We start from the raw sequence: 25,886 nt of genomic DNA on the forward strand, positions 1-25,886 counted from the left end.
TAAGGGAATTGCATATGATTAAATAATAGGATAATGGACCTCTTTTATATGAAAAATTATTTTGTATTATTGCAAGTATATATAACATTGTCATTTAAAAAAATTAATAAATTATTCTATTAGTAAAAATGCTGCTAAACATTGAAAAAAAAATTCATATGCATATAGCCAATATTTTTTTTTTCTTCTTTTTTTAATTTATATATATGCATATTTTTTTGATTTAAAAAATGTTAGCTTCATAGCGTTAAAACTAAAAGTTTTAATGTGTTTTATTGTATTTTTCTGGCATAATATGAATTAAAATTTTTTTGTTTTGAATATATAAATTCTTTAAAAAGCGAACAAAAATTACGAGTTGAAAAGGAATGAAAAAAACAGTATATAAATAAATATAAATTTGAATATATGATTGAATGATAAATTATGATAATTAATTGCTATATATACATATAATATATGTATAACCATTGGTATATGAAAATAGCTGAACATAAGGGAATATATGATGTTTGCTCCCCACAAAAGTCAAGAAATAAGTCAAATATACGAACGAAATAATGAAGCTACATTATATATAGGTATGTAGAAATATGAAAGTACTTTTCCCCTTTATTATGAAATATTTATATAGATTATATTCTAATAAATGTGTATTGAATATAATAATTTTTATGTATACTTCATATACATGTGTATATTTTTTTGCCTTTCATTATATAGCAAATCTAGATGCCCAAGTTGATGAAGAAATTTTATGTGAACTTTTTATGCAATGTGGTAATGTAAAAAATGTTCACATTCCTAGGGACAAAATAAATGGATTCCACTTAGGTATTGCATTATTTTGCTATCTTTTTTATTTTCAAAAGTTTGTCTGTCCATAATGTTGCCTGTTATTGTATGACTTGTTCATGCATCATGTGATATGTACTGTTTCTATATTATGACCCATTTTAATGACTTTCCTTTTTTTAATAGGTTATGGATTTGTCGAATATGAATATGAATATGAATGTGAATATGCAGGGAAAGTACTTAATATGACGAGGTTATTTGGGAAGCCTTTAAGATGTAATAAAGCAACTCAAGACAAGAAATCATTTGATGTAGGGGCAAATTTATTTATAGGTAATTTAGATACAGAAGTAGAAGAAAAAATGTTATTCGATATATTTTCATCATTTGGTCAAGTTATATCTGTAAAAATAGTAAGAAATGAAGATGACACATCTAAAGGTCATGGTTTTATTTCTTATGATAATTTTGAATCTAGTGATTTAGCTATAGAAAATATGAATAATCAATTTATATGTAATAAAAAAGTCCATATATCATATGCATTTAAAAAGGGTTTTAAAGGAGAAAGACATGGAACAGCAGCTGAAAGATTTATAGCTGCAAATAAATCTCTAAACTCATATTCAAATGACAATTCAAATAATTTAACAAAAAATAATTATAATTCATCAACTTATGAAAACAGTACAGCTAATACTGTTCCAATAAATAAAGAGAAAAAGTCATTTTTAAATAACACAAATAATATAAATAAATTACCAACCGATCCAATAATACCTCCATCACCTATACCCCCATTTTTCCCTTCAAATAATCCCACCAATCCAATACCTCCAAATTTTATGCCATTGCCTATGAATTTACCTCCAAACTTGCCTCCCAATTTACCTCCTAATTTGCCACCTAATTTGCCACCTAACTTACCTCCAAATTTTCAAATGAACTTCCCTCCAAATATGCTTCCCAATATGCAAAATTTTCCACCACCTTTTCCCCCAGCTTTTCCTCCAGCATTTCCTCCCAATTTTGCTCCTAACATGCCAGGAGGTATGCCCCCAATTCTGCCCCCCAATATGCCAGCAGGTATGCCGCCAGCTATGCCTCCAAATATGCCACCTGCTATGCCACCAAATTCTGAGGAAGCCGATAATTTGAACAATTCATCGAATGAGAATAATTAAAAATGGCAAGCAAATATGATAATCACAAATTTGTTAACATGCATAAGAACTATGAATATAATGATAAAATGGTATTTAAACCAAGCTATATAACTTTTTTTTCTTTTATTTTTTTAAATATTTTTAATTGTGTTTAAAAAAAATCGAATTGAATAAATTTCAGTAAACAACCCCATTTGATATGCATTCAATTGTACACATATGTTAGTCTATATATATAGTGATCGTTTTTTTTTATATTTATTAAGCATTACTTATATATAAATGTGTGTGTGTGTGCATATTTGACTTCATTTTTTTCATAATTAGTTATACCTTATTATAAAAAGAATTCCATAACAAATTTTTAGTTAACTATTAAATTTATAGAATATATAATAAAAAAAATATATTTTTTTTTGGATAATATGTGATTACTTAGTTAGGGAAAATTATATATAAGAAAATTTAATAACTATGGCAATGAAAAATAATAATTATAATTTTGGAGGGAAAATAAAAAGACCCGAATATAAATCGTAATAAATTTCTCCTACTATTTTGTATCCTACACTTTGTATATTTAAATTTATAAAAATAAAAATTAAGAATACTAACTATATATTTATATATTGTATAAATATGTTATGATACGAAGAAAGGAAAATAAAAAGGTTATATATTTCGATTAATTTTGTATTACTCCTATTATGTTCACCTACATATCACAGTATACGGTTTTTAGGTGTTTCTAAAATTTTTAAATTATTTTATAAATAAAAAAAATTTTCCTTTTTAAGAATAAAAAAAATATAATATATTAAAACAAAATTTATTTTTACTAAAAATTTAAAAATCAATGAGAAAGCAATCTCAAATTTGACGAACTATGAATAGTTGAAAAAGCAGGCAAAAAATTTATATATACATGCGATCGTTAGTCTATTATATAAAGAAAGTATGACTATGTATTAGTACATGATTAAAGGAATAATAAAATGTTATGAAAATTGTCAAATGCATAATCCAATTTTATAAATCGATACAATTATTTAGTAAAATATTAGATATATATAATAATTTTTATAAATATACAAGTACAAGAAGAAAAAACAAAAGATATATATACATCATTGAATAGTGTAAAGGATTAAATTTACTTCGTTTATTTATGGCATGAAATTTTGCTTAATTGTAAATGCTTTGTAACTGAGAAGGGAAATACACTATTTAAGTTCCAATTTGGCGAGGGTATAGAAATATAAACAAAATTTGATATCAATTTGAAAATATAAAACAAAGCTGCATGAATTGAGCAATCAGAACACCAATGCTATTGCATAAGTGGTGATAACACATTTATAAACTTTTGGAAAAATCGCAAGATTGCATCGAACAAAATGGATATCCGGAAGAAAGTGATTAATAAAAAAAAAAAAAAAAAAAAAAAGGAAGACCTATATGAGTTGTACTTAAATATGTACGAAGATATATATCGAAATAGGGAAGAAATAACAGAAAAAGGTGAAGGTGTAGGAATAAAAAAAAGTTCAAATGATGCTAATAGAATAGATTTAGAAAAGGAAGTAAAACTTAGACTTGAAGAGCAAAGTAATTTATTATCAATTAAAGGTATTGATAGAGTTGATATAAAACAGAAAAAAGGGAAACATTCAATTATTTGTATTCATTATATAAAAAATATGTGCATGAAAAATTTATTTTGTAATTATTTACATCAATTAATCTATGATAGAATACCACCTTGTAAAAATTATATAAAATATAATTATTGTTCTGATAAAATTAGAGGATCATGTATGTTCAGACATACATTAGAAAATACAAATACAAATTATTATAGCGAAAATAAAGAAGAAAGCTTAGATGAAGCATTAAAATTTTTACATGAAAAAAATATATGTGTAAATTATCTCTTAGGATTTTGTAATTTAGGATATAATTGTAGAAAGATCCATAAAAATAGAAGTATAAAATATCTTAACATAATAAATATATTACCTAAATTTTATCTAGATCAAATATTAATTAATAAAAATTTATATACAAATTTATATAAAAATCAACAAGTTTTAAATGATATGAATAAATTAAAAGATGCCTTAATAGTTCTTAGCGGAGAAAAATATCAAGAAAAAAATACATCACTAACAAAAAATGACAGAGAGAATTCTTTATCTGATATGCTTATAAATAGTGATAATAATTACAAAGACATGGGTAGTTCGAGAATGATAAATAGTGGTACTAATATACATGATGATAAAAATTTAAATCGAAGTGTAGATAACATAAATGGAGACCATATAAATATTACAGATGGAAATTTGAATATGCTTCAGAATAATAATGAAAATATGCTACAAAATAATGACCCTAATAATATAAAGGGTGTTGGAAATATACCTGAAGTTTACAATTTAGATAACACTCCAGTAACTAGCGATAAAATAAAAGTTTTTGTTATTAAATGCAATCAGATTTCTAATTTATATTTATCTATATTATATGGTGTGTGGGCAACAGGTAAAAATAATACAAGAAAATATATGAATTTTTTTAAAGAAAATTATACAATTATATTTTTATTTTCTGTAAATGAAAGTGGTGGATTTCAAGGTTATGCAAAAATGGTAACAACGCCAATAAAAAATTTATATGAAAATTTATGGGGCCCAATTACCAACAGATTAGGTGGCAATTTTCGAGTTCAATGGATAAAAATTGCAAAAATAGATTTTGATGTTTTTAAAAATATTACTAATCCTTATAATGATAATTTACCATTAAAAAAAAGTAGAGATGGTACTGAACTCCCATTAAATATAGCTTCCATTATTTGTAATAAAATTCATGCATTACCCAATGAGGATTTCTTAGCTGGTACTATTTATGAATATAAAAGAAGAATTAATCATTCGGTATATTTTACAAATTTGTATAAAAAAAATATGTTAAATACGAACACAATGTGGGACAGTATTATTTTCACTTTAAATCAAAAATCAGATTGTCAGCAAATTACATATATTGATGGAAATGAACAAAATATTAGCTAGTAGCTAGCTATAGGTAGCCAAAAAAAAAAAAAAAAAAAAAAAAAAACTAAATAGCTACAAAAAGAATTGATCAAAATTGATGGAGCCAAAGAAGAATAGTAACACATTTAATAATTGGGAACATTATGTTGATAGTTGTGAAGGCTTAAGAAAAGATCATAGAATGTGTGTTATATAGCCTGCATGTGTTACTAATTTTAATATAGCTATAAAAAGAATAGGAAAATACACAATTAAATAATGAAAAGGAAATACATACTATATTAAAATATAGGGACATTTCTATATTTACTATTTATGTATATTAAGTAGGATATTCCCCTCCAAATTGTGTTCTCTTTAATCCTTTATTATTACTAAGTAACAAAAATATTATTTTTTTAATATTATAAGCTTGCTATGATAAAAATTCAAAAAAATCACCAGATTTTAATCATATAATTTATTTGTAAAGAAAATACATACTGTTATGTAAAACAGTTATACCCATTTTAGTATTGTGAATATATTTTCGCTGGAAATGAATAAAAAAAAGTAGAGTCATTTTATGAGCTCATATAAAAATTGTTTGCGTGTCGGAAATTTTATGCTTATACAAGCTTGTAAAATATTACTAATTTTAAATAAGTATTAATTACTATTTTATATTTTTGCCAACATTTTTAACCTCATTTTAAACCTTTTTTAAAATATTTTTTAGTATATATTTACATATTATATGCGTGCATTTTTTCGTATCCTTTTATTCCCTATTTTTCCACTTTATATTTTTTTTCTTATTAAATTAAAAAATTTGCATATATAATTAAAACAAAAAAAAAATAGTAATAATAATAACAAATCATGCATAAATTAAAATATGTTTTTTTTTACTGTTTCTTTAATTTGGCAATTAAATTAACAAACGGTTTCAGTCTTCTTAACAATTACGATATTCATACGAGTACAGCACACTTAAAAAAGCCTACAAATATGGTTTACGATTTAATCGTTATTGGAGGGGGAAGTGGTGGTATGGCAGCTGCCAGAAGAGCCGCCAGGTAATTCAAATAAAAAGTGTATTCGCTAGTTCATATGCTTGTAGATAAAGTAAAATACATTCCCTACCTTTCCTATAAATATATTTATATATTCTTCATGTTTTTCGCAAATGCAGGAATAAGGCAAAAGTTGCTTTGGTTGAAAAATCCTACTTAGGAGGAACATGTGTAAATGTAGGATGTGTTCCAAAAAAGGTATAAAAAGAAAAGGAATTTTTTTAAATTATTCGAAAAAAAGTATAATAACAATATGGAAAATTACAATCACTACTGTATTATTTAAAGAGTTTCCAAAAAAGAATAATCCACATATATATGTAGAACTATTTATGCAATTTTTCATTTACTTTTTTTGTTTTTTCGTCAACTTTCTATATCATAGATAATGTTTAATGCGGCGTCCATTCACGATATTTTACAAAACTCAAGACATTACGGATTTGATACCAGATTTACATTCAACCTCCCACAATTGGTAGAAAGGCGAGATAAATATATCAGAAGATTGAATGATATATATCGAAATAATTTAAAGAATGATAATGTCGAAATTTATGAAGGTACTGCTAGCCTTTTAAGTGAACGTAAGGTTCTTATAAAAAGTAAAAATGCATCAGAAAATGATGAAAAAAATAATGAAATAATAGAAGGAAAAAATATATTAATAGCAGTTGGTAATGCGCCAGTTTTCCCACCAGTTAAAGGTGTTGAACATACAATTTCGAGTGATGAATTTTTTGATATTAAGGAAGCAAAAAGGATAGGAATAATCGGAAGTGGATATATAGCTGTTGAATTAATTAATGTAATAAAAAGATTAGGAATAGAAGCATATATTTTTGCAAGAGGTAAAAGGTTATTAAGAAAATTTGATGAATCTGTTGTAAATGAATTAGAAAATGATATGAAAAAAAATAATATAAATATTATAACAATGGCAAATGTAGAAGAAATAGAAAAAGTACATGATAAAAATTTAACAATATATTTAAATGATGGACGAAAATTTGAAAACCTTGATTATGTAATATATTGTGTTGGTAGATCACCAAATACAAAAAATTTAAATTTAGAAAAATTAAATATTACAACAAAAAATGATTATATTATTGTTGATGATAATCAAAGGACAAACTTAAAAAATATTTTTGCCGTTGGTGATTGTTGTATGGTTAAAAAAGGAAAAGAACTTGAAGATTTAAATTTATTAAAATTATATAATGAACAAGTATATCTAAATAATAAAAAAAATGATACAGGTGATTCATATTATAATGTCCAATTAACTCCTGTTGCTATAAATGCAGGTCGATTATTAGCTGATCGAATGTTTTTAAATAAAACAAGAAAAACAAATTACAGCCTTATACCAACTGTTATATTTTCACACCCACCTATAGGGACAATAGGATTATCGGAAGAAGAAGCAATAAATACATATGGAAAAGAAAATGTTAAAATATATGAATCAAAATTTACAAACTTATTTTTTTCTGTATATGATATGGATCCAAGCCAAAAAGAAAAAACTTATATTAAATTAGTATGTGTTGGAAAGGAGGAACTAATTAAAGGATTACATATAATAGGATTAAATGCAGATGAAATAATACAAGGTTTTGCAGTAGCATTAAAAATGAATGCAACAAAAAAAGATTTTGATGAAACCATTCCAATTCACCCAACAGCTGCTGAAGAGCTTGTAACTTTACATCCATGGATGAAGTAAATAGGAAAAATAAATTTGACACCACTCCTTTAACTACTTTGTAGTGACGTTCCATTATGTATTCTCATGCTTAGGGGCATGTAAACATACGAAGGTAGCCAATCATTTGTATTGCTTTTAAATAGGTATGCCATATTCCTCACACTATATTTCTACTTTCTTAAAATAAGATGGCAAAATGAGAGATATGATAAAACCTATTGGTACAAATAAAATTTTCAAAAACCGGAAAATCCGAATATACATCGTTTGCACATGTGTACGTGCTCTGTTTCTTCTTTACTTTAAATATGTTTTCTTTGTTACATTTTAATATGCACTTCATAAAAGTGAAATAGCTTATTTATTATTTTTAATTTATAAAAATTTGTATTGTATTTTTTTTTAAAAAATTTACAGTTTTAAAAATATGCGTAACTTGCATTTTTTTTATAAAATTATTTTTATTTTTCTTAATTTGAAATGTTAAAAATTTTTACATATTATAGAAAAAGTTAGTATACAAAATGGGTAAAAAAATATGTACATGCATACAAATGCATTTATGAAAAAAATAAAGTAATATAAGTTTAAAGTATTAGATGCCTCATGGCATGGATATGACAGCATGTGTAAAATCTACGACATAATTATGATCAGGTATTGGTTAGGAGAAATATGTGCAATGGTTTTTACTGCTTTGAATTTTTATAGTATAGATAAGACTTTGCAATGGCGTGACTACACAAATTGTTTATGTTATCATTGAGTAAACTGTTACTCATAGTTAAGACATAAGGAAATAATAAAGATGGTTGTGGAATGCTTTTAAATATATTTTGAATATTAACATCATCTTCATTAGTATCTAAATTATCGTGTTCAATTTTATTTTTTTCATTTTCAAGTTTTTTCTTTTCTTGATATATTTTTTGAGTTTGTAATTGTTTAAATACATCTTTTTTATATTTCATAATTTTTTCTTGTTCAGTTTTTAACAATTCTAAAGATCTACAAGTGTCATGTATATGTTCTTCTAATGTATCCACTTCTAAAGTATTTAGATAATCCATAGAAGAAAAGAAATTTTTATTTTTATTTTTAAGCATATTTAAAAATATGGAATTAGCTATAAAATTTTTAATACGTATTGGTACTTTTTGTAAAATATTTCTACTTGTTAAACCTTTTTTATTTAATTCGACATTTAATATATCACTAAATTGATTAAATGTTGAATTTTTAATTTGATTTTTAATTTCAAAAACAACATCAACATCTATTTTATATGCTGAGAAAATCATTTTTCCATATTTTTCGGAAAAACATAAAACAAAAGAATTTTTATTAATTAATGAGCTTAATAAAAGTGTAGCTAGAACTTCTTTTTTTTTAATATCATTTATGTTTATATAAAAACCAAAGGAAGTTGTTTCAAAGTTTAATTCAGCCATAATATTTACATAATCATCATAATAGCTATTTACTTCGCTAATATATTTTTCACCTTCTTCTTCATATTTATTTTTGCTGAAATATAAGTTCAAATTATTTAATAATTCACTATGTCTTTGTTTTGAAAGTTGATATTTATTTGCAATTTTTGTAATTTTATCAATACATATATCTTCAATATTACATACACAAAAGGATTGGTTAATTTCAGCAACATCTAATTTCTTTGATTCGTTTTTATTTTTTTTTTTATTTTTTTCTTTCGATCTTTTATTTTTTTTATTACCAACTACATCCTCATCATCTTCGTCATTTTCATCTTCATCATCATCGTCACCATCTTCATTTTCATTTTCATTATCACTACTATTTTTTTTTTTTTTTTTTTTTTTAGTTTTTGGATCGCTATTTTTAGTATAATAACCTAATAATTCACCACGTAAATCTTTATTTTTATGAATTTGACTTATAACAACACTATTCAAAACGATTTCAAAATCATCTCCTTCGGTATCACTTTCATTTTCTAATTCTAATTCTTCAAGTTTCGCTTCTAATTTTTCTTTTTCTTTTTCTGCCTTTTCAACTTCCGTTTCCTGCTTTTCTTTAGCATCCGTGTATGCTCTTAAATGTGGTGGGACATACTTCATTTTGTTGCAGCTCGATGTTTAGTTTTATTTATGGGCGTTAGCAGTCAGGTAAATGAGTAAGCAAAATGTATATATATTTACAATTGCCTGGTAGGTGTATAAAAATGTGAGAAATCGATTTTCAATAAGGTTTGCTATTTGTTTATAAAGGGGAAGGAATATGTGTTTTTTTTCGATATCCTGCTTTTTTTTTAATTTGTTTTTTTTTTCAAAAAATAAATATAATCAGCATATGTGATATATATATTTTTTGGGGTTTATAAGTTAATTTATAATAATATGGAATAATAACAAACTTGTTGAAATATATTTATATTTTTTTTTATAGATATGATTAATGTAGATCTGTTAATTATGTATTTTTTTTATGTAGTCCCCAATTAATTTTACGAATTGTGTTAATTAAAATTTTTTTTTTTTTTTTTTATATGCTTTAAATTTTAAGAAAAAATGGAAAATTAATTTTTTAAATATATATAATCACATTATTATGTACGTAAAATTTTAGAAAAAAGAAAAAATTGTGATAAATAAATCTATACATATATATGTATAAATACAATATATATATATGCATTATTCAATAGAAAAATAATTCCATATTTATGCATACTTTAATTTATCCATATAATATGCATAATATGTATATTATTACTATTATGCATAGTAGCCTTTATATTTTTGTAAGCGCTTTATGGCACACGCCGCGCCTTTCCACCACGGCGCGTATTCCCATTTGCATATAAAATAAATATTATACATAAATATATATATTTATATATATGCATACATATTATTAGCAATAATATGTAGTATTAGGTATTGTGCATATATTTGTTCGCCCTACTGATAAACATCTATTTTTTTCCAACATATAATTTATTTTTATTAATACTGAAAAATTGGAAAAGGTTGTATAAAAAAAAATAAAAAAAAAATGACGGTAATAAAATTATAATTTGTTCCCTTATGATTATTAATAAAATATAACATAAAAATTATTAAACACATGTTATATATTTATTAATATATTTCTCTTTTTTTTTATGTAAATTTCCCTTGAATTTTCCAAGAATTATGCAAAAACATCATTTTATTGAAATTCGTTTTTTTTCGAACTTTTTCCAAAATACTTAATTATGGAACAGACAGATGGTAAAAACAAATATTTATATTTTTTTAATATTATTGATAATTAACATTTTTTATTTTTAATATTAAATAATAAAATTCGAACCATTTTTCTCATATATATTTATTTATAATATATCTAAAACTGCAAAAATATTACACAAACTTAATTAGCATTGTGTATTTAAATAGTCTATAACATTTTTTTTTATAACTTAATCTGTTTATTATTTTTATAAAATAATTTAATATAATATTAAAAAATTGTCATTGGTTATTTGGAATATGAAATGTCTACAGCTTAAAGTTTTGCTTATATAATTTTTTGTATTATTTTTGTTGCCACCATTGTTTTGTCTTATATTCTTAAACATACGATCATTTAAAATATTGTGTTTTTATTTATAGATTGTGATCACAGTCCTATAAATAGTAATCGAGAAGACGATGCGGATAAGGGAAAGTATAACAATTTAAAAAAAAATACATCCATATGCATGTGTATAATATTTGCATAGTTTAAAACTGAAAAAATTATAAAAATGTCATTGTGCTCTTTTTACAACTTCAGTTTGGATGACGACAATGTAGAAGAATTGAAAAAAAAAATTACCGATTTGGAGTTGCAACTAGAATATGAAATAAATCGACACGAAGATGAAATAAGGGAGAGGTAATAAAAAAAAAAAAAAAAAAAAAATGCACACACCCATAATATTATGTAGAGGGGCAAATAAAAAGAATAGATCATAAGCAAGTGTTGCCTCATTAAAATTGTCGCCTTTGAGAAATGTGATCTGCATGATATGCAGTTTGCATAGAGTTACATCTTTTCCAACTTATTACTTGGCTATTTTACTAACTCATCGTTTGACTGTTTCTTTTTGAAGAGATGACGCACTAAGACAAATGGAGGAGAAGCTGATTGAAATGGAAAATGCGAAAAGTGAGATGGAGGAAAAAGATAAAGCGATTTTAAATTTAAGTGAAAAGTTGTTAATAATTTCAAATAAATATGATGTTTTAGTAAAAGAAGGGAAATTAAAGGATGAAGAAATAAAACATATTAAAAATAAAAAGAAATATAAAAAGCAGGCAACTGATGAATATATAGCTACAATGAAAAAACAGAATGATGAATTTAAAAATGATAATGATGCAATACATGAAAAATATGATAACCTATTAAAAGAATACGATACACTTACAAGAGATTACAAATTATTAGAAGAAGAGTTAAATAAAAATATAGATGAACTAAATCTTGAAAAGACTACCAAAATGAATGTAACTAAAAAAATATATATTAATACAGCGATATTGTTTACGTTTTTATTGTAATTTTGTATTTATACCTGACCAATGCATATATTTCTGCATTCACAGGAATACGACGAAATTGTTGCTCTTAAAATGTTACATATGGATAAGGTAGGGGAAAAACCTTAATATATTCACACGTATATGTTTGCACTTGTCTAATTGCAATGGCTTGAATTATTTACAAAGTATTAACAACAAGATTATGCATATTTATTTTACTTTTTTTTACACCAATTTCAGGAACTAAGGCAAAAGAGGCATGCAGGAAAAGGTATGCATAAATCGAAGACGACCACTTCATTCTTTTTTTTATAAATTTATGCTTTCACATTCATGGGACGAAATTGTTTAATCAGATAGTAGTATATACTATCTTTTGATCTTTTTCAACGGAAGGAAATGTGATAATTTTTGTTTTTATATTTCATATTTTGTGCAGATCTAGAAGAAGAAAGCTCTCTTAAATTAGAGCTAAAATACAAAGATATGATAATTAAAAAGTTGATAATAAAAAATGAAAAAGAAAAAATTTTAGAAAAAAACGAATTTGGAAACAAAGAAGACAACAATAATAATATCGATGAACAGATTAATAATTATGAGGTAATTATAAACATAAAAAGGTAATCAATCATTTTGATTTTTTTATTATTTATATTTTTTTTATTTTATAAATTTATAGAAAAAAGTAAATGAATTATACCAAAAATGTATAGACTCTCAAACTGAGCAAGCCCAATTACAGGTAATATATATTGTAAAGAAAAAAATGATAATCCTTAATTTTTTTGTAAATATATTAATTATATTATAATTGGTTAATTATCATAATTTTTTAGAATAAAATAACTAAATATTGTGGCATTATTGATGATCTCAAAAAAGAGAATAATGAATTATTGGAAACTGTCGTAAGTCCTTTTCTATCTTTACTTATGTTCATGTTCTGACAAATTGTGTTTGTCCAACATTTATACTACCAATTTTATAACTTAATACTATTACTGTTTTATTTTGCCATTTTTAATAAGACTACACTGAGGGAATACATCAATACAACACAAAAGGAAGACACCGATATTCATCAGTAATTTTTTTATGCTCGATTTTATTATTTTTTCAAAATTGTGTATATAGATAATATTTAAAAAGTTCATATATATACATGTTCGTTTTCCTTATCTTTTTATGTGCAGATATGACGACCTAATAAATAACCTCCTAAAAGAGAATGTCACATTGAACGAAGAGATTTCTAAGCAGAAAAAAAAGTATGTTTTAAATTAAGGGAAATGCTATATACCCACTTGATCAAATATGTATACTTATTTCTAATTATATATATAATATATATTTTTTAAACGTAATAATCGCAGGAACATAGCCGATGTGTACTACTACAATAAGGAACTACAAATGTTGCAAAATGACAAAATGAAAATTATTGAAAAGTTTGATATAGCAAATAGTAGTGTTCCCCATTTATATGAACCATTAAATGTAACATTACACGAACAAAAAGATGATGAAAAAAAAACAAATTTTTATAAAAATAATAATGGAACTAATATACAAGAGTTGCCAAATAATTTAAAGAAGGATACAAACTTAATAAAGGGAAATTCAGACACTCCAAAAGATTCAGTAGTTACTGAAGATTTTGCTCATATCTATATGCAAGATTATATGAAAAATGTGCAAAATCGAAAAGAATAATATGAGACTATAAAAGGGGAAATCAGTCTATCTTCATTAATATAATAATACTAGTAACAATTTGTTTTTATCTTTGTTTTATTTTATTTATATATTATGACTTTATTATTATTTTAGTGGAGAATTATCAGGGCATATTCCTTTCCCCTAATCAGACTTGAAAAAATTACATAAAAATGAAACTTTAATTTTTTTGTTTTTTTTTTGAATTAATTATCCATTTTTTAATACCATAACAATGATATTAAGAAATAGCTAAAACGCCATTTATTTTATTTTATTTTGTTATATTTATTGTAATATAAATATATATGTGTGTGTATTTTTTTTGTGTATATGTCAATGGTTATTATCCTTAATTTTTGTTGCGCACAAAATATATGCATATATATATATAACAATATGCATGTATTATTTATTTTTTTTTTATAGTTTTTTTTTTAATTTTTTATGTAACGATGTGGCATTGATTAAAGGATACAATACCATAATTACGAAAAATATATATGTGTATGATAATAGTGTAAAAACGTGTTTGTTTTTTAAAACTATATTTTATATTTCCTTTTTGTTAAGAAATAATTTCATTTATAATGGGACATGTGTATGCATGTATACATAGGCTTAACCAGGTTGATAAATATATAAAATTTATATAAACCATATTTTTGCTAAAGATAAATTAAAAATTTTTTTAAATTTGTAAAAATAAAACCATGTCTAATATATTGCCGTAATTATTTTCACTATCGTTTTTCTGACAAGTTTGCATAAGTAGAGGTCTATGCAAAAATAACAAAAAAAAAAAAAAAAAAATGGATTTTGATTTGATAGAAGACCAAATAAACAAAATTGAAGAGGAGCTAGAAAGGTATAAACACAATGAATTACAAAAAGTAACTAAATTAAAAAGCGAAATAAATTTATTCGATTTAACCATAAAGGGGTTAAATACAAACAAATGTAGGGAAAGCTTTGAAAATGTCTATAAATTATTAGAAAAACAAAAAAAAGAAAAATCCAATGAAAAAATAATATATACAAAAAATGGTAAGGATATTTTTACAGAAATTAAGTTAGTAAAACAGGAAATAGAAAACAATTATAATTTTATAAACAGACCAATTAAATTTAAATACAATATAAATGATGTTGCAAATGAAATAAAAGAAACACTTAATATTTTTAATATACAAAGAAAACATTTATTTAAACATATTTTTGAAAGGATAAGTAAATCCAAAAATAAATCATTAGCTGATTATAATAAGTATTTACATTTACAAAAAGAGATAGACATTTTATTGAGCTCAATAAATAATAACGCATTAATGGAAATATTTGTGTTCGCAAAAAATTTACAATTTTTTCAAAATTCAATGATAAATATGTTTAACCAATTTAATCATCAAATACAAAATACAATTACAGACAAACCGATTTATGAAAATGATTCATAATAAGCAATGAAATTCAAAAAATTTTTAATTTTTACACTCCTTAACATGCAAATATATATCCTTATTGATGTGTCAATTTTTTTTTTGTAAACATGTTTGATATGATACCATTTTTTAAAAATATAAATTTTTATTATATTTACATGAAAAGAAAAAATATATTTAATTAAAAAAAGAGGATATATAAAATTAGCATTGTTAAATATACATAACCAGACAGTGTTCCATGTTTCGCCATGCATTCATAATTTTGCATATTGCTACATTTGATATAACATTATGTATGCATATCATATATAATTGTTTGCATAACTAACTTGATTATATTTAAAATTTTTCCATATTTGTATATAACATAAGCCTTAAATCAAGAACTCTTTTGCTTTCATATATTTCTTAAGAACCATTATTTTTATAAGGGAAATTATATAAATTTATTACTTCGATATTTTACATTTCCCCTTATATTAAGTAATAAATTGAATGAAGGAAATTAATTTTTTTTTTAATAATTATTATACTAATTAAATAATAGTATTGTGAATTTGCAAAATTGTAAATATCACTATTTTAATGTTATAAATTTAATTAATTTTTATTCATAATAAGGCATATTAAAATATATTATTGTCATTAGGGGAAAAAACAATTTTATTTTGATTTCTGAAAAAAAAATTTAGTTACACTCAGTTTATTTTTTTATTTTTATTATGCTTACCCCATTCATTATTTATATTAAATTATATATATTATTACTATGTATACGTATTGAGAAATTGCTTTTAAAATCCCGATTTTGCATATGCATTATAAAAAAATATTTTTAGTTCATTGCTAAGGAGAAAAGAAATAAAAAATGTAAATTTATATTCTAAAAGTAATATTCTTATTTTTTGGCATATTATTTATTTTGCTTTATTGAGATATGACATTTTTAAATGTCGTTCTTTAAACTTTTATGAAATATATTTTTATATAATGTTAAATGAATAGTGTAGCACATTATATATAAAATGTATTGTATAAAAAAAAAATAAAAATTACAAAAACATTCCCAAGTATATATTATTTTGCATATATTATTGCAAAAAAATATTAAGTATTTATTTTTCCATAAAACTATTAAATTTATATCCAATATTTTATCATTTGTATAATAGTACTCTTTTTGTTACATTTAAAGTGTTATATATATATACGTATGTTTTGAATGTGATAAAATTATTATAATTAATTGCATATTATTAAGCCCGTTCAATGATAAATTGTATAATATCTACATTGTATGTTCATTCATTTATTGTATATGTCATATGAATACTTTTTTTATATAATTGGAATTTTGTTTTAAATATAAAAAATAATTAACAGAATAAAAAAAATATACAAATTATATTCCCAATAGTATATGAAAATAGAAAAATACGTTTATTTAAAAAAATTATTTGCCTTTATTAATTGTTAAGATTATTTTAAAGCATTAATGCCTAGCCACCAATCTTTTTAATGTGGTTGATGCACATCGCCAATTCATTTAGGGCATATACATATATGTATGTACACTTATTAAATTGGGTAAAGAGTTTGAAATTTATTTTTTATGACAAAGCATATCGAAAGTATTGATGTTTTAAAATGAAAAACTACAATTCGTATAGTTCACGAAATAAAAGTAAACATGAGGACATAAATTACAATAATAGCTATAACTACAACAACTACTATTATGGAAATAATAATCCCAATTACAAAAAAAAAATTAATAATAATAATAATAAATATCGGAAAAGTGTATATGGAAATGACTATTTAAAGAGCGAAAACAAATATAATACTAAAAATAACGATTTAAACCAATATAAAAAACAAGATAATACTATTAACAGTAAGCACCTCAATAATAATACCACTAAGCATAATGATAATAAATATGATAGTTTAAGTTCAATTGATAAAATTAAAGATAATAGCATTTATGAAGACGTTGACAAAATAAATAATATTACCTTTGGATATAATGATAATTCTGAAGGTGATTTTTCTTATATTATGAATAATAATTTGATTGAAAATGAAAAAAAATTATTTAAATTAAATAATAATATAGATAGCAATAAAAATATGAACAGTTCAGAATTTTTAATGCAACAAGAATGTGACTTAATAAATAATAACAATTTAAATTCTATAAAAAGAGAAAATGAAATGGACTTATATTTAAGACAAGCCCATGAAAATAGTATTTATGAGAAAGAAAATCATGCTATAAAAGGTGATAAGTTTAGAAATATTCCCAAAAATTATAATAATGATAATAGTAGAGATATTGAAAGGAATAAAAATTTTAATATAGCTTCACCATATAATGAAAAAGAAGATATTTTTCAATTTCATAATGTATCTAATTTAACAAAATTTATAAATAAAAATATTTTTTATTCCAATGATAATGAGGAATTAAGTGATGAACATTCATTTGATAATGCCGACCCTTTCAATTTTATGCAAAAAGATGATATTAATAATAAAAAAAATATTGGTGAGTCAGCTAGCCATTTCAACAATTTTAGTAATAAACTTTTTGGAGACAATAAATATATGGAAAAAAATTACAGCAAAAAAAATATATCACAAAATAAAGAACAAAATATAGTATTTGCACACAAGCAATTCGAAAGTGATGATGATGAAAAAATTGATCGATTTGATGAAAATAAATATGATGATTATGATAATGATGAAAATTATAAAAATTTAGATTATTTTAATATTTTAAAAAAAAAAAATATTCCATTTGATGAAAATATTTCTGATGATTCACATATTTTAAGAAATAATATTCATAGCGATTTTTCTCATAATAATATAAATAAATTTAATGCTAGTAATATTAATGAGTTAATGGATTTACAAAATAGTGAAAATGATGAAAATTTAAAATTTTTAAATAAATTTAGAAATACCCTTACTAGTCTTAACAATATTAATGATATTGTAAATGATGACATTGATAATAATCGAAGGAATCATGGAGATACATCATATATTATGAATGACATGAGCAGTGTGATGGATTCTTGTTATCCTGACGACAACATAAATATCCACACACATTTATTAAGAGCATCCAATAAAGGCGATAAAATGAATTTTCAAAATATCCCTCCATTAAGTAGTAGAAAAATTAATGATAATTTTATGATAAGTAATAATAAAAAAGGTATCGATTTAGAGCATGTAAAATTTAATAAGGACATATTAAGTAATGAGCATATATTAAATGTTGAAGAATATTTAAATAAAAGTAATATAGAGAATGAAAATTATTATTTAAATATAAATGATAGAATAAACAATTTTAAAGATGATTTATTATATTTTCAAGAAAATAATAATGAAATAAAAATGAATACATCAACTGGTAGACAAATTCGTAATCCAAATGATACACAATTTAGTGGATCAGCAAATAATATAAATGTTTTAAATATTTTAAATGAATATTATTTAAGAAATAATCCAAACGAAATTAACAATATAAACAGTATTAATAATAACAGCTTTGATGATAAACTTAGTTCGTTTTTTGATATGAATGACAATATTCGTAATGATCCATATTATAATAATGAAGATTTAAAAAGAATTAATCTTAATAATAATGATAATATGAAACATCATTATTTACATACTAATAATAGAAATAATAATATGCATGATGACAGTAGAATTCGATCAAATTTACATTCCGATGAAATATATCGAATTAGCCAATCTGGTAATGAAGATTTATATAATATTGAACAAATGCGTGAAGAATATATGTATGAAAATAAGTCAAATAAAATGGGTAATAATAATGACATAGATCGAAATAATAAAAATAAAAGAGAAAATAATGAACTAATTGGAAAGATAAATTATAATAATCAAATGAATATAGATAAGAATTATTATAACAAAAATTATATGAACGGCAATAATAATGCTATTAAAAAATTAATTAGAAATTATGAAAAACATCCAAATGATTATTATTATAATAGTTATGAATATGATGAGTTTGGAAGAAATCGAATGGACACACAACAACATCATAATGGAATGCTTCGAAAAAAAACAAGTAGAGAAATATCCATGAAAAATGATCATCCTAATAATTCCAATTATGATCATGGAATGGGATATAATAATAACAGAGGACATAGACATTACAAAAATTCAATGGGTAGTATAGAATATCATAATCAACAAAATAATGAAAAATACATTATGAACATAGAAAGTTGTATTAACAAATTAAAGAAACAAAATATGCTTAAATTTACATTATTTTTAAGAGATTATTATAAAGATATAAATATAAATGATTTAAGTGAAAGCTTGTATAATTATTATCGATTTATAAATCAAATAAATGGAAATATTAAACATACCAATTATAGAGTAAGGTACAAAAATTTAATGCAAAAAAGTGATAAAGACAAGTTGTTAAGAATACAATTATCTTACATGATAATAAATCCATCGATTCAAAAAAATAGTGGAAAATGGAATTTTAAAAATGATGAAAAAGGGAAAGAAAAAGATAAAGGAATAGAAAATAATGTAAATAATAACAATGCAAATAATAAATTGAAACAAATTGATAAAATGGAAAGTATTGATTATCAAATTTTTGACGATTTAAATAAAAATTATAATCTTACTGAACTTTTGAAAAATGATAATATTAGCCCAAGTGATATTGCCAATCAATTTTTAGAAAATAACTTTTCAGCTTTTGAAAATATGCAAAAGAAAAAATATATGGATAATGATATCCAATTGGAAATAGATAATAAAAATATCATGGATAAAAATTTGTATAACCTACTTAATTATTCGATCATTTCTGATAATAAAAGAAAAGAAAACGAAATGGATGGACATAATGAAAAAAGCATTGAAGATAAAGGTGGGGATGGTAAGACAAAATTAGAAACCATATTAGATAACACATTGTGTCTTAAGAGTATGGATAAATCAGATGCAGATCAAGAAGATGGATTAAATGATAAACCAAAAGAAGATGAACAAGATATAAAGAAATATGATAATATAAAAAAATTAGGTCGATATGTTTTTGCAACCGTACATGAACCTAGAAATTTAATAACATTAATTAAAGATAAACAAGTTGAAAATTATGATGAAATAGTAACAAAAATTAAAAATATAATAAAAAATGCAGTAGACTATATTACTGATGATTGTGCAATTGGTTCTAGTAGTAATAATGATATGATAAAAGGTGGGCAAAATGGAAATAAAGATTCAGAAAATATTTCATTAACTTCTGTTGATAATTTTACAAAAAATACATTAATAAAAAAAATGCTTGAAGTATTATGGGATATATATATAGATATAAAAAATTTATATAAAGACATTGATAAGTGTCCATATACTCATATTGAAACAATATCTAAATATAATGAAGATGTAAAAAGAAAAAAAAATACACTATTTAATATAATATATTTAAACGAATTTAAAGATAACAATGTAGAGACAGTAAATTATTTTGTTGAATGTAATAATATATTTTTAAATAAAAGTATAAATAATATAGATATTATTTTAAATAAACAATTATATTTATATTTAACAAATATATTATATACTACTGTTGAAAAGGTATATTTTTATGTTTCCATATATCCCGATGTTGAAAATTTAATTAAAAATTTAAAATTTGACAAAGATCTTTTACCGCATTATGTTGTTGATGTTATAAGTGGGTCGAAAGAAAATGGAGCAGATAGCAGTAGCAATAATAAAATAGTTCAAAATGGAAAACAAAAATTAAATAAAAATAAAACAAGCAAAAATTTAAATGAAGGAATAACTGGAAATAATATAAAAAATATTTTTAGTTACAAATTTGGATATGAAAATAATATAGCAAAAATGGGTGATTTCAAATTATTCGGAAAAACTATAAAATTTTGTGATACATATGAATATTATAATTTTGAAAATTATAATGAATATGATATATTTTCTAATACAATAAATGAAAAGAAGAAACAAAAAAAAACTTCCTTTTTTTTCAAAGAGAAAGGAAATAAAAAAAGTGGAAATACAAAAAATGATGAAAATAAAGAAAAAGCTAATTGTGTACATAAAGAAATACAAAAAGAAGAAATTGATAATGATAAAATAAATACAGAAGTTTGTAAAATTAAAAGTGTCTACTATCTATTTGTTAATAGTATGTTAAAAAATAAAGGAGCATCCATTTATACAAAAATATTTAAAATTATAAAAAAAAAGAAAAAGAAAACATTAATATATACATTATTTAATAATTACTTATTGTTATATTATATATTAGCACATGCTGATATATGTTTTAATAGTAAAATTGAATATGAAGAATTTTTAAAAGTACAGATATTACATATTAATCCCAATGTAAATACGTTGGATAAATATTTAAAAAATGAAAAAAAACAAAATAAATCCCATATAAAAAATAATAATATAACAGAAAAAAATGAAAAAATGGATATTAGATATAAATTATATAATAGTAGCATATATTCTTCTATCTATATATATTTAATTGATGTTTCAGTCTCCTATTTATTTACCCCTAATATGGGAGTGGCATATATTCAAAATATTTTATCTCTCTTCTTGTTTTACAATTACATTAATTTGTACATAACCAAGATGCTATTTTATAAGGTACAACAAATTTGCATAAATAAACTCCCTTGGTGTGGTTCGCTTAGGAACCATTATTAGGCTTACTACGTTGTCTTCATATAAATTTGCGAGCACCGAAAATAATTTATTTTGATTTTTTCTTTTTTTAGAGTGGAGCTGGGCTTATAACAATATTATTGGTCAAAACAATTCCTTATGCCAAAGAATTTGATGAGTAAGAACAAAATACATGCACATTCATATTTATGTGTCACACTGTTTGCCATCCCCTAATTTTAGATTACAATCATATTATAAGTTTTCTATATATATGGATATGTGATATTTATTAATTTTTTTCTTTTTCTTTCCCTTTTTAGAAACCTTATGGTATGCTTCCTATACTCAGTCTTGCATAGCATATTTTACATTTTAAGTAACATATTTATTTACCACCTGGATAAGGATAAAAAAAATTATAAAGGTTCCGAATCAGAGTTGCATTCAAAAATATTAGCATCCATGTCTAATGAAATTGATTTTTATAAAATTCTTTATAAAAGTGTGTGTAGCTATTCCCATCAAAACAAATTTTACGAAGAGGAAATTAACCGAATGATAAAGTAATTACAAAAAAAATAACAAATTTTTAAATTGACATACATGTATAATAGCATGCTTATATGCCACTATTTTCATTGTTAACATATTTTCATTTTTTTTTTTTACAATAGAAATCTTGAAACGGATGAAGTTGCAAAAATCATAATGACACACATCCAAAAATAACGGATATATTTTTTCAATTTAAAAAAGTGGGATATTTATGCCCATATTATGTACATATATTTATATACGATATGTACAAGGATAGACAATTTTTTGTTTATTCGTTTTTTTGGTGCTATTTACTTTGATTTATATTTTTTAATATACATAATATATATACATTTACATATATATATGTTAATATTATTTGTGTGCGCAAATATGTATAAGCATATTAGCGTAATTATGTGTATTTTTAAATTTTTAAACAATATATAATTAATTTAGTTTTAATATATAAATAATAAAAAAGTCTACTATAAGTCACTTATTTTCTGCAATAAGTTTTTTTAATATAATACTGCGTTTGTATACTAATAATTTTACAATTGCAGCATATAAAGAGCATAAATATGCGATGCTCGATATAGGCAATGATATTATACATATAAAAAACAGTGGAATACAAAAAAACGAAAAATAACGTGAAAATAATGTGAAGTAAAAAAACAGGAAAAAATTGAAGAATGCCTATCGAAAAGAAAGTAGTCCCTTAATTTGCATGAGCAATGGATTTAATTATAGAATTACAAGCCGTAGCAAGTATTATAAAAATAAAAAATTGTAAAACAAACAGAATAATGTTATACTAATTTGTTAATAAAAAAGAAATATAAAATTACGTTTCGGAAAATAAATGATTATCGAAAATGGGTACTTATATTATAACTAGAAATTAATAGACACTTTCTTTTCTATTAGCAATATAATGTTTTATATTGGGGATATTACTTATAAGTTCAGTATGAGCTTTTAGCAATGGAAAATTTTTTAAACAATTTGGATATTTTGATTCTATATCATCATATAAATTAAAAACCGCTAAGTCTGCATATGTTATAGTATCACCTACAAAATAATTCGTATTATTTTTTTGTAAAAGTTTTTCAAAATAGCCTGACCATTTAGGTAATTCTTCATTTAAAAAAGTAGTTTCATTTTGTTTAAATAAATTTGTATTATTAAATTTATAATGAATATCTTGTACACCACAAAATATCATATCTGCATAAAATTCATTTAATTCACCATTCCCACTTATATTATATTTTTTTGATAAATATCGAACTATAGCTTGACTTTGAGCTAATATTAAACCTCCTATTTCTAATATAGGGACTTGATTAAAAGGAATTTCCTTTTCTTTTTTAAAGTTATTAAATTCTGCAAATGCATCACCATTTACTCCAAATCTTATATCTGTATACTTAACTTGTAAATATGCAAAAATAAGTCTAATCAATTCAGCTTTACCCCTTTAAAAAGAAAAAAAAAATATATATATTCATGTGAAAATCAAATTATGTACAACATTATATGCATACCCATGCATTATCAAACTGTCTTTATAAGTAGGCAAGTAAATTAACAATCACATCACAAGTTAACTATTTTGTTTATCAATTTTTTTTACCTTGCATCAAAATAATACAGTACGATGTTGTCCGTCATTTTAAGTATAGCAGTAGGAAGCTATATATACATATATATATTAAACAAAGCAAATGGGAAATAAAATGAAATGATAAGCAAAAATTATATATTTATACGGAAAAGATAAATTAAAAAATTTAGTTATACATAATAAGGTATATATCTATATGTATAGGAAATTGAAATGGAAAAAATCTGATAATAAGTAATAAAAAAGAATTCAAAATATCGAATATAATAAAAACAATATTGATTATTTAAAATGTTTAGAATAAAATTCGATTTTTAAATTAGCTCGAAAAAAAACGAATAAATAATCTATATAATAAATAAATTAATAAAATAAATAAACCATATGAAATATATGCATATTGCTGTTACTAACATGTACTTTCAGATTAATTAGGAAGATTGAATTATTTATTATTGCGTAATAAAAATATATAGGTATATATATTTTTTATTGATATAAAAGATTGAAATAAATTTGAAAATAAAATTAATATATAGTAAACATAATAATTAAAACTATTTAAATATTGTGGGGAAATAATAAAAAGCGAAAAAAATATAATTATTATACACAGGTAATGGGTATAGAAAGGGAGTTTTAAAATTTAGAATAAAAATAAAGAACATATGAATGAAATAAATTATCAATAACTATATTATTTTAAGATAAATATGATGGAAATATAAAAAATTATTACATAATAATATGTTATATTTCAAATGAAAAAAAAATACAAACTATAAAAAATGCTTATGATCTGTTGTTATATATTATGTAACAACATACAATATGCAGCAATGTGATTACTCAAATTTATATACGTATATTTTTTTATATGATATTTGAATTCTTATCATAGCGCTAAATATTTTTAAATGAATAAAGCTGATAAATATGAAATTTATTTAATTTGTGAAAAACAAATTAAAAAATAGGAAAAGCACATATATTATTATAAGCCTATATATATATACCTTTTGTAGAAATGCATGTAAATGTTAAACAAATTTTCATATTAAAAAAGCTTTTATGTGCATACATGGAATGAAAAATGGATAAGCAAATTTTATATATGTCTTTATATAATTTGAATTGCATTAATTTATTTGCTGAGCTATAGGGATATACACATAATAAACCAACATTTGTAATTCCCCTATTCGTAAGGACATATATTCGTTGTTTTCCTTTTACTAAAAAATAAGCACGCGTTTTTATGGGCTTTATTTTGTTAGTAGTATTTCAATATCCATCACACACACACCCAAAAGAATAAAACCCTTAGTGGTGAAAAAATATTTAATTATTGTTTAAGTCATAAAATTTTAAAAAAATTTTGAAATTTCTTATAAAATATATTTATTTTACAATATTTAAGTGTGTGTATATCC

At 22.6% G+C, this 25,886-nt stretch overlaps 8 protein-coding genes across 8 annotated transcripts; 6 read left to right on the forward strand and 2 right to left on the reverse strand.

Moving 5' to 3' along the window:
• Positions 1–505: 505 nt before the first annotated feature.
• PCHAS_1024000 (splicing factor 3B subunit 4, putative) lies at positions 506–1,982 on the forward strand (the record flags this gene model as incomplete). The annotated part of the gene is made up of 3 exons (XM_738601.2): positions 506–581; positions 724–834; positions 982–1,982. The coding sequence occupies 3 exons, from the start codon at positions 506–508 to the stop codon at positions 1,980–1,982; spliced, it is 1,188 nt and encodes a 395-aa protein (XP_743694.2).
• Positions 1,983–3,361: 1,379 nt separating this feature from the next.
• Positions 3,362–5,041, forward strand: PCHAS_1024100 (cleavage and polyadenylation specificity factor subunit 4, putative; the record flags this gene model as incomplete). Its single annotated transcript, XM_737134.2, has 1 exon — positions 3,362–5,041. One exon carries the CDS (start codon positions 3,362–3,364, stop codon positions 5,039–5,041), a length of 1,680 nt encoding a protein of 559 aa, XP_742227.2.
• Positions 5,042–6,013: 972 nt separating this feature from the next.
• On the forward strand, positions 6,014–7,810 carry PCHAS_1024200 (glutathione reductase, putative; the record flags this gene model as incomplete). The annotated part of the gene is made up of 3 exons (XM_737135.2): positions 6,014–6,081; positions 6,198–6,276; positions 6,464–7,810. The coding sequence occupies 3 exons, from the start codon at positions 6,014–6,016 to the stop codon at positions 7,808–7,810; spliced, it is 1,494 nt and encodes a 497-aa protein (XP_742228.2).
• A 671-nt stretch (positions 7,811–8,481) lies between these two features.
• On the reverse strand, positions 8,482–9,894 carry PCHAS_1024300 (conserved Plasmodium protein, unknown function; the record flags this gene model as incomplete). Its single annotated transcript, XM_740573.1, has 1 exon — positions 8,482–9,894. The coding sequence occupies one exon, from the start codon at positions 9,892–9,894 to the stop codon at positions 8,482–8,484; it is 1,413 nt and encodes a 470-aa protein (XP_745666.1).
• Positions 9,895–11,033: 1,139 nt separating this feature from the next.
• On the forward strand, positions 11,034–14,064 carry PCHAS_1024400 (conserved Plasmodium protein, unknown function; the record flags this gene model as incomplete). The annotated part of the gene is made up of 12 exons (XM_016798387.1): positions 11,034–11,049; positions 11,434–11,488; positions 11,597–11,698; positions 11,916–12,312; positions 12,412–12,456; positions 12,589–12,619; positions 12,788–12,951; positions 13,031–13,093; positions 13,188–13,259; positions 13,380–13,435; positions 13,545–13,619; positions 13,725–14,064. 12 exons carry the CDS (start codon positions 11,034–11,036, stop codon positions 14,062–14,064), a joined length of 1,416 nt encoding a protein of 471 aa, XP_016655601.1.
• An 815-nt stretch (positions 14,065–14,879) lies between these two features.
• PCHAS_1024500 (conserved Plasmodium protein, unknown function) lies at positions 14,880–15,524 on the forward strand (the record flags this gene model as incomplete). Its single annotated transcript, XM_728145.2, has 1 exon — positions 14,880–15,524. The coding sequence occupies one exon, from the start codon at positions 14,880–14,882 to the stop codon at positions 15,522–15,524; it is 645 nt and encodes a 214-aa protein (XP_733238.2).
• Positions 15,525–17,159: 1,635 nt separating this feature from the next.
• Positions 17,160–23,009, forward strand: PCHAS_1024600 (conserved Plasmodium protein, unknown function; the record flags this gene model as incomplete). The annotated part of the gene is made up of 4 exons (XM_016798388.1): positions 17,160–22,259; positions 22,391–22,455; positions 22,601–22,843; positions 22,955–23,009. The coding sequence occupies 4 exons, from the start codon at positions 17,160–17,162 to the stop codon at positions 23,007–23,009; spliced, it is 5,463 nt and encodes a 1,820-aa protein (XP_016655602.1).
• A 715-nt stretch (positions 23,010–23,724) lies between these two features.
• On the reverse strand, positions 23,725–24,500 carry PCHAS_1024700 (glutathione S-transferase, putative; the record flags this gene model as incomplete). Its single annotated transcript, XM_731362.2, has 2 exons — positions 23,725–24,304; positions 24,463–24,500. 2 exons carry the CDS (start codon positions 24,498–24,500, stop codon positions 23,725–23,727), a joined length of 618 nt encoding a protein of 205 aa, XP_736455.2.
• Between the last annotated feature and the right edge of the window lie 1,386 nt (positions 24,501–25,886).

This window comes from Plasmodium chabaudi, assembly GCF_900002335.3.
Source record: "Plasmodium chabaudi chabaudi strain AS genome assembly, chromosome: 10".
Lineage (NCBI taxonomy): Eukaryota > Apicomplexa > Aconoidasida > Haemosporida > Plasmodiidae > Plasmodium > Plasmodium chabaudi.